The sequence below is a fragment of the Xenia sp. Carnegie-2017 genome, unplaced genomic scaffold (genome assembly GCF_021976095.1).
Source record: "Xenia sp. Carnegie-2017 unplaced genomic scaffold, XeniaSp_v1 HiC_scaffold_6, whole genome shotgun sequence".
Taxonomy (NCBI): domain Eukaryota; kingdom Metazoa; phylum Cnidaria; class Anthozoa; order Malacalcyonacea; family Xeniidae; genus Xenia; species Xenia sp. Carnegie-2017.
In genome coordinates this window covers 20517291-20533612 of record NW_025813526.1, presented here as the reverse complement: position 1 = coordinate 20533612, position 16322 = coordinate 20517291, and the positions used below count along the sequence as shown (strand labels likewise).

The 16322-nt window shown below is 31.7% G+C and overlaps 1 protein-coding gene and 1 long non-coding RNA gene across 2 annotated transcripts; both read left to right on the top strand.

Annotated features, from left to right (window-relative positions):
• The first annotated feature begins 7564 nt into the window (after nucleotides 1-7564).
• Nucleotides 7565-7948, top strand: LOC124456674. The gene is made up of 2 exons (XR_006952389.1): nucleotides 7565-7597; nucleotides 7819-7948. It is a non-coding gene; the product is annotated as an uncharacterized LOC124456674 (long non-coding RNA).
• Nucleotides 7949-8399: 451 nt separating this feature from the next.
• On the top strand, nucleotides 8400-16046 carry LOC124456672 (putative DMBT1-like protein). Its single transcript, XM_047007045.1, has 4 exons — nucleotides 8400-8441; nucleotides 11301-11618; nucleotides 12641-12956; nucleotides 15711-16046. Exons 1-3 carry the CDS (start codon nucleotides 8411-8413, stop codon nucleotides 12814-12816), a joined length of 525 nt encoding a protein of 174 aa, XP_046863001.1. The 5' UTR covers nucleotides 8400-8410; the 3' UTR covers nucleotides 12817-12956; nucleotides 15711-16046.
• Nucleotides 16047-16322: the final 276 nt, after the last annotated feature.

Below are 16322 nucleotides of genomic sequence, written 5' to 3'. Positions count from 1 at the left end.
TGATACGCCAGAGAAAATAGTAGCTACATCAAAAATATTTGAAGCAAGTATTTTTTTTCGAAATAGAGATAACAAAAAAATGTTTTTTAACTATCATAGACATTTAAGAATTATAAATATTTGCAAAGTGTTTTACGTTTTTACATGAGAAAGATAGTAAACTAAAACTTGAATGCATGTGTGATAAAGAATATTTGATTGCACATTAAAACTAAGATTTAGGATTGAGGGAAATGATAAAGAAAGAGAGGTACATAATTCAACAAATTGAAATGGGGCAAATCATTATCAAACATCAATACAGAAGTCATTATAAAAAGCAAGGAATGCATGTAGAACAAATGATACATTTTTGTCTCTTGTTTCTTCTGCTACAATTATTCAATATTTCAAGAATATTTTTGACAAATGGCAAATGCCTTTTAATTGTCTGAAACAAAATATTTGAAGAAGTAAGAATTTTCTAATACTACAAAGTTGCATTCCTCTATTTAGCTTTTTAAACTTTCTTTACTTTGGCAGTTCTGTCAAGATGCTAACAAATTTCATTTAATTCAGAACTTATATAATTATGAGAGTCGAACTTTTCTATACGACTGACAGATGTTGTAAACAGAATATCATGTATTGTTTAACGGCCTCCATTTCTGTAACTAGACGACATGTAGTTACAGAGGCCAGCGAGTCTGTTAAACACTGCGCAACAGACTATTTTGCATTTAATTTTGCTGGCTTAGTTAAGCAATACGTCTTTTCCATTCATCTGGTAAACTGAGTTAACATGAGCAAATTTGAAATCAACCCATTTTAAATTTTTCTAAACCGCTCTTGGTGAATTTCATATATTGCGTCATTTCCTTATAGTGGACATTGAAATGTTTTATTTCTATGCTTTGTTTCCTAGAAACCTTACATCTATTTATTCAAACACGTTCTAGGCGGGTGAACTCTACTTATATGAATTCTTGTAAACATGAGTCCTTATAATGAACAATTTGTCTAATCTATTGCAACAATATTCAATCATCATCAATTTTCTGAAAGCAAACGTGAAAATACTTTTTAGAAAGGAAGTTAAAATGTTACATAATTATAGAAATCAATACTTGATTTATACATCCAAAAAAGTTTAAGAACAAATGATTGTATGATTATATTCGTGATAAGCCTTTTATAAATAAAGTAAATGTTTTACTACGAAAGCTTTAGAGAAATTAATAATCGTCCACTTTCTAACAAATAGAAAATAAAGAATATATTAAGCTCAACAAAAGCGTTTCTTGGGAATCTCATAAATCTGTCTATTAGTGGCCAAATAGTAAATGGTAATGACGACATATCAATCTGCAAGAACAGCTTAGAGACACTAAAAGATAAAGTGAAAGAATGGATGGAAACTTGCGTTGATAAAAATGGCAATGACGATTACACAAATGCATGAAACGATGTAAAACTATACAGCAAAGAAATGATGCAAATGCAAACAGAAATGTGTTTTTACAAAGGTATAATCCTTAGATTTGATAAATTTTCATAGTTTCTTGTTCATAGAACCAAAAACAATATGCAACAATAATAGGTAGAAGTTATGCAGCCAATCTAATTTCAGTTATTAGTAATATTTCTATAGTGAAAATTCTTTCTGAAAATACTTATTCTGGTCTTTCACCAAATATTATGATCGTAAAGTCTATAAAAATTTGCATTTTTTTAATCCACTCGCATCGTTGTTACTTATAGTTTTTTATTATTTATTTAGATGTTTATCCAAAGCCATATTTGATTATTATGAGCTTCGATAAAGTATACTCTGTCGATTCTATTACTGGAGATATTCATGTCAGCACTATTAATGGATCCAGCAAGAATAAATTTGACCATGTATCAAAATATACTGACATAGAAATTGATGTAGTTGAGAATGTGCTTTACTACATTGATGACAAAGACATCAAACTGGGAAATTTTGACTTAACTAGAAACGAAGTTTTTGCGAAAGATGTTTCTGTTCATGATATTACAGTTGACTGGATTGGTCGTCGTATCTTTTACATTGACTCCACAAACATTATCTACCAAATTCATTTGAAAAAGAAAATTACAAGTGTTATGAGGCTTCAACCAGGCTTACAATTTTCCAGCATTGCATTTGACTCAAAACATGGGTAAGGCGATATTGAAATTTTTTTTATTTACTTGTAAGCGTAATCAATGTCAATCTATTGGAGGGTTTTCTTTAGTAAGGTAAGATTTTTTATTATTAGAGACGGCATTTTAATTTAATAGAAAAGTTGAATTTTTGAAGTCCGTATCATGGCCTGTTATTTAGAGGTACAAGAATAAAAAAAATATTGATTTTCGAGGAAAACAAAACTCGCTTTTACCCAGGGAGCAAATATTAAGTATTTTTGTGTATAAAAAACAAACGTCATATATTTCGACGGCTTTTCAATAAAACCAACGAGATTTGGCCAGCAATATTTTATTGCGTGACTATAAGGCATTTCAAACCAACTGAAAGGATGAGCTCAGCTCGTGTGATTATTCAGCGCACATGCAGTAGAAAATAACATGCAGATCCTGAAATTGCAAAAATCGACAGCGATATTTATGTTGAGCAACCAAAAAGCTTTGAGAAATATGTAAGAACGGAGGGATAAATGTTTATAATTGATGAAGTCGTTAAATAAAATAAAACAGACCGATAGAAACAGCAATAAAATATTAAATAATTACTTTACCGATGAAACTTTAGTCAAATACTCACAGAATATTGATTTGACTACAAAAAAGTAGTCCAACTTCACTGTGCAACTTGGTGTTGTACATTTAATAAGATTACTGGCTTCGGCTGGCAACCTAAGAGCGCTTTTCTTTAGCAGAAAATGCAATTTGCTTGATACCTCCATGGTAATCATATGCTTAATAAGATATGCCCTACACAAAAGATTTCAACAGATTGGGAGCATTGTTTGTTGCTTTGCTGTGCCCTTTCATATACTGTGCAACAATCTCAATACGAAATAGCAATAAAGTTTTAAAAAATTCACGAATGTGGTGAACGTAAGAAACTTCAACCTTTCGTTTTTTATTGAAGATAAAAAAAACTGCGCACATTCCCACGTAGTTACATCAAAAATATAAAAAAGAATTTTAGTTTTCAAAAAATGTGGCAATTTAGAAAAAAATCAATACATCAAGTTTATAGTTTTTCAAGCCTTCTTTAACTTGCATTGAATGGCGGAGTATATTGAAAATTCAAGAGTTGCAAATTAAGTGTCTGCACACTACCCTGCAATAAATCCAATCACACATCCAATCAAAACACGGGATTGGAAAATCATTCCAATACCTTTAGTTTATGCAATGTTTCTTAGTGTAATTGATGCAAACGTTAGATCTGTAGTTGCTCAACTGATGATGAATCTGAAGATAATAATCACTTTAGAGATTAAAAAGAAATTGTCTGAAAAGCCTGTGAAGCGAGAACTTTCTGAATATGCTATAATTAATTTACAAATTTAAAAAAATTTCCTCTTCTAACGATTCCTATGAACTCTCCATTCATGAAAGCCTTCTTATTAATAAATACAAGTCTTCACTCATCGTTCAAGAAAGTTCCATTGCACTTAACCTCTCTTAGCGTCAGTATATTTAACTTCTCAACTTCTTTATCATGTATTCCATTTGACACCGCCTCTTAAGTCGTAATTTAACACCTTTTGTAAATACAATATCTTGTCTTAACATCTCATTATAAATTATAATTTGACTGAATATGTCTTGACTAAGGACGAAACGTCGGTATAAATTCCATTTTACAACTTTTGGTCTATTTCTATGGCTCTAATTAAAACTTTATGTTGGGCATTCACTTTTATCATATTACAAGAAAAATTAATTTTCACGAACACAAAAAACCAAAAGAACGTTAGTATATACGAGAAAGTTTTTAAAGAGTTCGGGGCAAGGTGAAATGAACGACAAGAAGACATTGACTTTACTGTTACTCCAATGAGTAATATATTTAAGAAATGTATAAGAGAATGCAAATATGCTGCGATGATAATTAAAACTGCCAGTTGCATCAAACATTTTCGACAAAGTAAGGGCCATAGTGATCAAGCAGTTTTTGCAACTTGTCTAATCAAGAGAAAAAACACAAACATCACATGGCAATAGAACCATCATCTTCAAATGATACCAATAGCGCTAGCTCCAGTGTCAATTTTTTCTAATTTTTCAGAAAAACAATGAAGAAATTTGACAATTGAATAGAGAAGGTTAAGATAGTTGTAAAAATCGTTTGTCCAAACAAACTGAAAAAGTATCAACAAAAGACAATGTTTGTGAAGCTATAGCTCTTTTAAAGACATTTGTAGACGATGATCCATCCAAGGAGCTGCTACTTTTCATGCAAGATGAAACTGAAAATTAAGAAAGCTTGAACCTGAAATGACAAAGCTTTCTTAAATTTATATCTACATTAAATGGTGCATATCATTTACCAACACCAAATTTTCAATTCCAACTAAATTTCCACGCATCAGGTAATTTTTAGCATTATCAATTACCAACACAATTCATTCAGCAGCCACTCCAAACTATAGCAGTACTCATTCCGACAATAATCTCAAACAATACCAATCATTATAGAAGTTATGTGAATAAAAATAACATATTACATTTATTATGCTCTGAATCACATGCAATGTTTAATTACTTCATATATTTTAGTTCGGTTTTCAAACGAGGGATTTCAAATATTAAAGATGATCTTTTCCTGTTAGCTACAATAGCTTTATGTTGCTATATTATCAAATTTCATGAATATGTTCCATTAAACCGTCTATATATGAAAGTAGTTCTGAATACTTTGACAACATCTTTGTCTAAATTAAAAGAATCTATCTTTCCTTTTATGTATATATTAGCCTGTTTATTATTTATATATTTCATTACGTATAGAGGAAACTAATGTACAAAACAAATATTTTTATTAAGGTATCTATTCTTGGCAGAAAGTACAGAACGTTTCTTATGGTTATGGAGCATGACTGCAAATAAACATCATATTTTTTCAGTTTCACTTCAATCAATAGCACTTGATCTAACGCTTGACATGGCTAAAGAGAAGATTTATTGGCGAGCTTCAAACGGAAATGTTTTTTCTTGTGATTACTACTCCCATGATGTAATTGATTTTGGAACTTCAGGAGGTCCCATGGCAGTATTTAAAGATTTCATTTATATCATAACTAGTGTCGGACGAAGTGTCGTTAGTGTCCATAACACAACAGATCAACGTACGAGGCGTAAATATTTTCTTCCTGTAAACAACGGTTATCTTGATTTGGCTGTAGCTATACACAGTATCACTCCTGACTCAAACGGTAGTTAAATATTTACTTATTTGACATAACAAGCTAAGACTTGCAAAACTCTCACGCTAATGTACTTAAAATTGAAAGACGTTAAAAGTTTAAAGTTACAATGCCTTATTAAACGGTTGTTCTTCCTTCCAAAATTATAGAAAATTTGATAAACATTAAGTTCAAAGTGCAAAGTGTCTAATCTGGATTTTTGCCGTTTGTCTATTCTTGCCAAATTTGTTGGGTGTTAAATTTATATCTTTATTGTTTCTTACATCATTTCAACAATCACTCTGGCTTGTAATCAGTTTTAAATAAGAAAAAATTCATGAAAATAGAATGAAAGACAAAACGTCCAATTTGAGCATGTTGTGCAGTGAGCTTAATATTTATCAAATCTTCTAAATATTTAGTACATTGCAAAACCGAATTCAAACATTTAAATCTTTGGATTAAACTAGATTTGAAACTTTTCATTTTCTTTCTTCATGCAGTTCAAACTGAGGCAATTACGAAGTACTCTTATGGTTTTCGAGATTAAATCTTAATTCCTTTTATTTTTAAATAAACAAGACAAGGCAATGCCAAAATACATGAGCTTTGGCATATTTTGTTAGAAATGTTGATGAATTGATAATTTCCTAAACAATTTTTAATTATCTAAATTCTTTAGATACATCCTTTATAATATCCCGAACAGCCAGCAAATCTGTTCATACTTTGTAAATTAACAACATTTATTTAATTGTTTTGTTTGTACGATATTCGTGAACACCAAAGATACCAACAATGCATTACAAATTTCCTAGCTGGGTACGTCATAGTGGATACTGAATGACAAATTGTGTTCTTTGAGAAAGAACATGTTTTCTTTTGAATTCCATAGTTGATATTAGTTTTAATTTTATTATTCTATATAGCGACAAACACTTTTCGACTTCCTTTATGTGGACCCAACACTTACTATCGTAAAATTAATGGATCATTAAACTGCACGTGTATGAAAGGATACTCAGGAGAATGTAACTCGTGCCAGGGTATGGATTTATAACTAAACAAACACAACTTGTTCCACAAGGACATAATTAAACATAACCTATTATATCTATGCCCATAAAAAGATTAAGTAATACCAGAGAAAAAAGGACCGCCTATTGACCAAATTTTCCGTGGAGGAATGTGATAATCCTTATATTATTTGCTTTGTTACGATTTTTACATTTATTATGGCTTTTTAAAGCTGAAGGCTTTAGCTTATGCAGCTCCATTAGAATTTTTTTGCATATTAAAAAGGAGCATCTCCAAATTAACACTGCAGTGTAATTTTATGTCTTTAATGTCGTGCTGTCTATCTTAAGAATTCATTTTAATTTGTTTTAACTGACCGTTAAGGTTCAGCTAAAGCCATGCCTAGAGAGCACCAAAACGTATTTCTGAATAATTAAAAGACAGTTATTTTAAAATACGATATAGTTTTCCACGTTGTAAGCGAAGAGTCTATGTGAACAATTTACTTTTTATTTTTGCTTGTTTCAACAAGTTATGGGGCAGTGTTGCCATATGGCAATAAAATCAAATGATTGAATGGAAAACTAATGGGAACATTCGCAAGTTAAAGTGTTAATAAGATATTTATATTACAAAAAGAAATGAGGACTGATCTAAATAAAAAATTATTTAGACTCATGAAAGTCAAATAGTGTCTACTTGTCTAAAACGTTTTGATATTGTACTCATGTAATATTTTTTATCAATTTTTTGTTACTAATTTAATTCATTAATTTCGCCTTAGAAGATTTTACAATGGCATCTAACATATTAGGATACTTTATATGTATACATGTAACTTAGAATATTTCGGAGTTGAGAATTCTATGTTTTGCAATATCTCTTTATTTTCTCTTTTTATCAGTTATTAACTCTGTTAGACTTCGGGGACCAAAAGTTCTATTGGCAAAGGTCGTGTAGAAGTATTTTACAATGAAGAATGGGGAACAATTTGTGATCATGGCTGGGATATAAACGATGCTAAAGTTGTTTGTCGACAACTTGGTTATGACAAAGCTGTCAGTGCGTTACGAGGAGGTGATGTTCCTTATGGCAGTGGAAGAATATGGTTAGACGATGTTCTTGTGTAGGAAATGAAAATAATATTTCGAGTTGTTCACATAGAGGATGGGGAACATAATTGTGACATTATGAAGATGCTGGTGTACAATGTTCAGGTTTGTATGTACATTATTTACATTTTATACAAAGATGATAAACTGAATTATTTGGGGATCCTCAATGATGAACTTAAACATTTAATATGATTTTATAATACTGAAATAGATAGTGACAAATGCCTTAAGTATAAACACAGCTTCGGACGTAAATTAACCATATAAACACAACTCGTTCCACGAGGACATAATTAAACATAACCAATTTTATGATTGCCCAGAGAAAGATTCGACAATACCAGAGAAAATGGGCAGTCCATTGGCAAACTTTTCCTTGGAGGAATATGATAATCCTTAAATTATCAGTTTTGTTACGATTGTTTACATTCATTATAGCTATTTAAAGCTGTATGCTGTAGCTTATGATGCTCCATTAAAATTTTTGCACATTAATAAGGAGCATCTCCAAATTTACACTGCAGTGTAATTTTATGTCTTGTAATGGCGTGCTGTCTATCTTAAGAATTCATTTTAAATTCGTTTTAACTGACCGTTAAGATTTAGCTAAAGCCATACCTAGAGAGCACCAGAAACATATTTCTCAATAATTAAAAGACAGTTATTTTAAAATGCGATAAAGATTCCCACGTTTTAAACGAAGAGTATGAGTGAACTATTTACTCTTTATTTTTGCCTGTATCAACAAGTTATGGGGTAGTTTTGCCATATTGCAATAAAATGAAATGATTGAATGGGAAACCAATGGGAAAGTTCGCAAGTTAACGGGTTAAGAACTTATTTATATTACATAAAGAAATGAGGACTGGTCTAAATAAAAATTTTTCGACTCATGAAAGTCAAATAGTGTGTCTGATGGTCCAAAACGTTTTGATATTGTACTTATGTAAGTTTTTTATCAAATTTTGTTACTAATTTAAATGATTAATTTCGCACAAGAATATTTTACAATGGCACCCAACATAACAGGATACTTTATATATAAACATGTAACTTAGAATATTTTGGAGTGAAGACTTCTATGTTTTGCAATATCTCTTTATTTTCTTTTTTTATCAGTTATCAACTCTGTTAGACTTCGGGGACCAGAAAGTTCTATTGGCAGAGGTCGTGGATGTATTTTACAATGGAGAATGGGGAACAATTTGTGATGATGGCTGGGATTTAAACGATGCTAAAGTTGTTTGTCGACAACTTGGTTATGACTATGCTGGCAGGGCTTTACTAGGAGGTAATGTTCCACATGGCAGTGGAAGAATATGGTTAGACGAAGTTCGTTGTGTAGGAAATGAAAATAATATTTCGAGTTGTTCACATAGTGGATGGGGATCACATAATTGTACACATAATGAAGATGCTGGTATACAATGTTCAGGTTTGTTTCTACATTATTTACATTTATTTACAAAGATAATAAACTGAATTATTTGAAGGATCCTCAATGATTAATCTAGACATTTCATATGATTTTCAAATACTGAAACAATATTGACAAATTCCTTAAAAATAAACACAGCTTCGGACGTAAATTAACCATATAAACACAACTCGTTCCACGAGGACATAATTAAACATAACCTATTTTATGATTGCCCATAGAAAGATTCGATAATACTCGAGAAAAAGGGCAGTACATTGACCAAATTTTCCGTGGAGGAATGTAATAATCCTTAAATTATCTGTTTTTTTCGATTATTTACATTCACTATAGCTTTTTAAAGCTGTAGGCATTAGCTCATAAAGGTCCATTAAAATTTTTTTGCATATTTAACAGAAGCATCTCCAAATTAACACTGAGTGTAATTTTATGTCTTTTAATGTCGTGCTGTCTATCTTAAGAATTCATTTTTAATTTGTTTTTAACTGACCGTTAAGGTTCAGCTAAAGCCATGCCTAGACAGCGGCAGAAACGTATTTCTGAATAATTAAAAAGACAGTTATTTTAAAAATACGATATTGTTTTCAAGGTTGTAAGCGAAGAGTCTATGTGAACAATTTACTTTTTATTTTTTTGCTTGTTTTAACAAGTTATGGGACAGTGTTGCCATATGGCAATAAAATCAAATGATTGAATGGAAAACTAATGGGAACATTCGCAAGTTAAAGTGTTAATAAGAAATTTATATTACAAAAAGTAATGAGGACTGATCTAAATAAAAAATTATTTAAACTCATGAAAGTCAAATAGTGTCTACTTGTATAAAACGTTTTGATATTGTACTCATGTAAGTTTTTTTATCAATTTTTTGTTACTAATGTAATTCATTAATTTCGCCTAAGAAGATTGTACAATGGCATCTAACACATTAGGATACTTTATATATAAACATGTAACTTAGAATATTTTGGAGTGAAGACTTCTATGTTTTGCAATATCTCTTTATTTTTTTTTAATCAGTTACCAACTCTGTTAGACTTCGGGGACCAGAAATTTCTTTTGGCAAAGGTCGTGTAGAAGTATTTTACAATGGAGAATGGGGAACAATTTGTGATGATGGCTGGGATATAAACGATGCTAAAGTTGTGTGTCGACAACTTGGTTATGACTATTATTTCAGGGCTTTACTAGGAGGTAATGTTCCACATGTCAGGGGAAGAATATGGTTGGACGAAGTTCGTTGTGTAGGAAATGAAAATAATATTTCGAGTTGTTCACATAGTGGATGGGGATTGCATGATTGTGAACATGATGAAAATGCTGGTGTACAATGTTCAGGTTTGTATGTACATTATTTACATTTTTATAGAAAGATGATAAACTGAACTATTTGGGGGATCCTCAATGACGAATTTAAACATTTAATATGACTTTATAATACTGAAACAGATATTGACAAATGCCTTAAGTATAAACAGAGCTTCGGACGTAAATTAACCAAATTAACACAACTCGTTCCACGAGTACAAAATTATACATAACCAATTTTATGATTGCCCAGAGAAAGATTCGACAAAACCAGAGAAAATGGGCAGTCCATTGGCCAACTTTTCCTTGGAGGAATATAATAATCCTTAAATTATCAGTTTTTTACGATTGTTTACGTTCATTATAGCTATTTATAGCTGTATGCTGTAGCTTATGATGCTCCATTAAAATTTTTTTGCACATTAGTAAGGAGCATCTCCAAATTTACACTGCAGTGTAATTTTATGTCTTGTAATGGCGTGCAGTCTATCTTAAGAATTCATTTTTAAATTCGTTTTTAACTGACCGTTAAGATTTAGCTAAAGCCATACCTAGAGAGCACCAGAAAGATATTTCTTAATAATTAAAAAGACACTTATTTTAAAAATGCGATAAAGATTTCCACGTTTTAAACGAAGAGTATGAGTGAACTATTTACTCTTTATTTTTTGCCTGTATCAACAAGTTATGGGGTAGTTTTGCCATATTGCAATAAAATGAAATGTTTGAATGGGAAACCAATGGGGAAAGTTCGCAAGTTAACCGGTTAAGAACTTATTTATATTACATAAAGAAATGAGGACTGGTCTAAATAAAAACTTTTTCGACTCATGAAAGTCAAATAGTGTGTCTGATGGTCCAAAACGTTTTGATATTGTACTTATGTAAGTTTTTTTATCAAATTTTTGTTACTAATTTAAATGATTAATTTCGCACAAGGATATTTTACAATGGCACCCAACATAACAGGATACTTTATATATAAACATGTAACTTATAATATTTCGGAGTGAAGACTTCTATGTTTTGCAATATCTCTTTATTTTCTTTTTTTATCAGTTATAAACTCTGTTAGACTTCGGGGACCAGAAAGTTCTATTGGCAGAGGTCGTGTGGATGTATTTTACAATGGAGAATGGGGAACAATTTGTGATGATGGCTGGGATTTAAACGATGCTAAAGTTGTTTGTCGACAACTTGGTTATGACTATGCTGGCAGGGCTTTACTAGGAGGTGATGTTCCACATGGCAGTGGAATGATATGGTTAGACGAAGTTCGTTGTGTAGGAAATGAAAATAATATTTCGAGTTGTTCACATAGTGGATGGGGATCACATAATTGTACACATGATGAAGATGCTGGTATACAATGTTCAGGTTTGTTTCTACATTATTTACATTTATTTACAAAGATAATAAACTGAATTATTTGAAGGATCCTCAATGATTAATCGAAACATTTAATATGATTTTCAAATCCTGAAACAATATTGACAAATTCCTTAAGTATAAACACAGCTTCGGACGTAAATTAACCATATAAACACAACTCGTCCCACGAGGATTTAATTAAACATAACCTATTTTATGATTGCCTATAGAAAGATTCGATAATACTCGAGAAAAAGGGCAGTCCGTTGACCAAATTTTCCGTGGAGGAATGTAATAATCCTTAAATTATCTGTTTTTTTTACGATTGTTTACATTCATTATAGCTTTTTAAAGCTGTAGGCTTGAGCTTATAAAGGTCCATTAAATTTTTTTTTGCATATTTAACAGAAGCATCTCCAAATTAACACTGAGTGTAAATTTATGTCTTTTAATGTCGTGCTGTCTATCTTAAGAATTCATTTTTAATTTGTTTTTAACTGACCGTTAAGGTTCAGCTAAAGCCATGCCTAGAGAGCACCAAAAACGTATTTCTGAATAATTAAAAAGACAGTTATTTTAAAAATACGATGTAGTTTTCCACGTTGTAACCGAAGAGTCTATGTGAACAATTTACTTTTTTTTTTTTGCTTGTTTCAACAAGTTATGGGGCAGTGTTGCCATATGGCAATAAAATCAAATGATTGAATGGAAAACTAATGGGAACATTCGCAAGTTAAAGTGTTAATAAGATATTTATATTACAAAAAGAAATGAGGACTGATCTAAATAAAAATTATTTAGACTCATGAAAGTCAAATAGTGTCTACTTGTCTAAAACGTTTTGATATTGTACTCATGTAAGTTTTTTATCAATTTTTGTTACTAATTTAATTCATTAATTTCGCCTAAGAAGATTTTACAATGGCATCTAACATATTAGGATACTTTATATGTATACATGTAACTTAGAATATTTCGGAGTTGAGACTTCTATGTTTTGCATTATCTCTTGATTTTCTTTTTATCAGTTATCAACTCTGTTAGACTTCGGGGACCAGAAAGTTCTATTGGCAAAGGTCGTGTAGAAGTATTTTACAATGGAGAATGGGGAACAATTTGTGATGATGGCTGGGATATAAACGATGCTAAAGTTGTTTGTCGACAACTTGGTTATGACTATGCTCAGGGCTTTACTAGGAGGTAATGTTCCACATGGCAGTGGAAGAATATGGTTAGACGACGTTCGTTGTGTAGGAAATGAAAATAATATTTCGAGTTGTTCACATAGAGAATGGGGATTGCATAATTGTAGACATTATGAAGATGCTGGTGTACAATGTTCAGGTTTGTATGTACATTATTTACATTTTATACAAAGATGATAAACTGAATTATTTGAGGATCCTCAATGATTAATTTAAACATTTAATATGATTTTATAATACTGACATAGATATTGACAAATGCCTTAAGTATAAACACAGCTTAGACGTAAATTAACCAATAAACACAACTCGTTTCACGAGTACATAATTAAACATAACCAATTTTATGATTGCCCAGAGAAAGATTCGACAATACCAGAGAAAATGGGCAGTCCATTGGCCAACTTTTCCTTGGAGGAATATGATAATCCTTAAATTATCAGTTTTGTTACGATTGTTTACATTCATTATAGCTATTTAAAGCTGTATGCTGTAGCTTATGATGCTCCATTAAAATTTTTTTGCACATTAATAAGGAGCATCTCCAAATTTACACTGCAGTGTAATTTTATGTCTTGTAATGGCGTGCTGTCTATCTTAAGAATTCATTTTAAATTCGTTTTAACTGACCGTTAAGATTTAGCTAAAGCCATACCTAGAGAGCACCAGAAACATATTTCTCAATAATTAAAAGACAGTTATTTTAAAATGCGATAAAGATTCCAGTTTTAAACGAAGAGTATGAGTGAACTATTTACTCTTTATTTTTGCCTGTATCAACAAGTTATGGGGTAGTTTTGCCATATTGCAATAAAATGAAATGATTGAATGGGAAACCAATGGGGAAAGTTCGCAAGTTAACCGGTTAAGAACTTATGCACAGGTGTTAAACCAGCACCTTTTAATGGGGTGATGAAATTGCTATGCAAGGACACAAGATGCCCTGCAGATCATATAGATTAGTACTTATTCAACAATAAAATATTGTGATGATTGAACACATTTTCGCTATATATTTTTGTAATACATATTGTATTCTTGTGACAGAACGCACTTTAGCGTATTATTAAATCTTTAATGTTATTTTTTGCATCCTTGCAGTTGCCCAATTTTTTAAAATAACATTTAAGTCAACATTGTCCGTAGGGTCTTTTTCACATGCAAGAACGATTAAGTCATTTAATCGTGTATCTATCTCTGTGCATCTCAAGCAGTTTTTGACAACCATATACTTCCTGAAACACCTTTCATCTTTTGCAACAGACACTGGAGCGGTCAGCATTAGTTGATACGCCTTGCACACCATTGGAAAGACGTTTTTGTGATTGAAAGCAAATAACGCAACGTCTTGAAGGGATTTGGGTTCTGATTTAAGTTGTGACGACACAATATTATTGAAAACTTCCAACTCAGACAGCAGTATTTCTGCATCAACATCTTATACCGCCGGTGGAAAAAGACTACACTTTTCATGAACTGATTCAGCCATCGGCCTTTCTACTGGCAGCTGTAAGCTCTCTCTAAAAGGTTTTATCTGGTCGATGCAAACTTTAATGATATTGGTATACTCGGTAATAAGTGAGTCTAGAACCAAGTACATTTCTTTTCGTACAAATCTTTAAAGGTTTTTCTGTTGTTATTTCGGAATGCTCACCAATTCGTTTGGGTGACTTTCTTGATCGATGATGACGTGTGTATTCTGCCATTACGTCTATTCCTACTTTGGTAACGAATGCAACCATTGCCTCTATCTCCGAGTCCAATCCGTTATCGTCACTTCGAATTTGTCTAAGGTATTTTAATGTAGCATCAATCAGGTTAATTGCATCTACTATATTTAGCTCCTCCTCCTGCAGTTGTTTGATTAGGGACTGGTTTTGTCATTATGATTTGCATGAAAATAAGAGCAAAAAGAAAGTCAAAACTAAGAAATTTATTTTTTATTCCATCGCCTTTATCGATTTATCTATATCTATTTAATTTTCTATTAAAGATTTAATGACACCTTTAGCCGCTCCAGCATCGGTTTTATCCAGGCTCTCTTTCATTTCAAGCCGACTCTCGCATGGGATGCTCATATGGTTGACATATTTTACAGCGACGATAAGCATGTCTTGATTCAAAGTATTAGGTGTAGTGTCTGCAGACACAGAAAATACACCGGCTGACTTAATTCAGCACAAATTTCATCCCTCACAGATTGAGCCAGCAAATGATGCATCTCATTTTGTGCCTCTGACCTTGTATATGTTGTACTATATGGCCTTAGGCGCTGATCGTCCAGCCACAGCTTGAGAACAGGAGAATGTATTGGAAAAAGATTTGCAATCTGAATGAATTTTCCGTCTTTGTCATTGCCGCCTCCTCTGGATGCCAACGACTGCTTGCCTGAGTGCGAGCCACATCAAGAAGAATCAACATAATTTCTTTGTTCTTTTCTTCATCTGCTTTCTCTTGCATCAATATTTCCTTCATTTTCGCATTCATCATTACATCAATATGGCCAGATGTTATTGAGAAACGAGCAAAATCAGCCAGAGTAGCTTGTTGGGACTTGCTACTGAAGTGTTTATGAAGTTTTCCTTCATAAACACTTCAGGAAGAAAGATTATATTTTGTTCTTTTACTTTTCATTGCAAAAAATGACGTGCTTCATCTTTCTATTGCTACCAAGGAAAAATACTATGATTATGCCAATGGATGAAACGTTTTGATTTAATCATGGTAAGACTTGGCAAACACAAGTAGTATTTAAGGACAAAATTTAAAACTGGCCAAAATTTGCAAAATTTTTTTCCGTTCAGATCATGGATAGGGTTTTCCTATATTCCTTGATATAGACTGAAAGCAGGAAAGCGCTTTTCTAAGAGTTAAATTTCATGAAATTTTATAGGCTATAAGGAAAGATCCTAGTGATGGGGAATCATGTCAAAGAAATACACTAAAAACCTAATTCTAATCGAAGATCGTAAAAAGTGTCGTGGAAAATTTGAAAGCTTATGTAGAAAATGCTGTATGTTTGACATTTTATCCATTGTTGAAATGTATCTGTAATACAAAACTACGTGTAAACAAATTGTAATCAACCATATTATCATATAAAGTAAATGTACATAATATCATAATCTATAAAAAAGTAAAATGATGAAGTTTAATTTCTGCTAAGAATAAAATATTATTGACAAATCAAATGATTTACTGAATTACATTATCTTTGACAATTGACAAATCAAGCCGTAAGATTTTCTTTTGAAGTTACATAAAGTTATTGCGTGGATTCCGCAAGACAATGCTGGCAATTGCTACCTACCATGCCACTTGTACTGCCCACCAACCAGAGATGACCGCGATTGCATGAAAATAAAATTAATAAAATCAGTTTATGATGTGTTTCCAAAGGAGAGGCAAACCTCGACTAGCTTTGTAATTAAAAGAAATCTTAAAATCAATCTATTGTAAATCTTGACATTTAGTTTTTCCGTTGGGACTTGTTAATCCTGTAGAT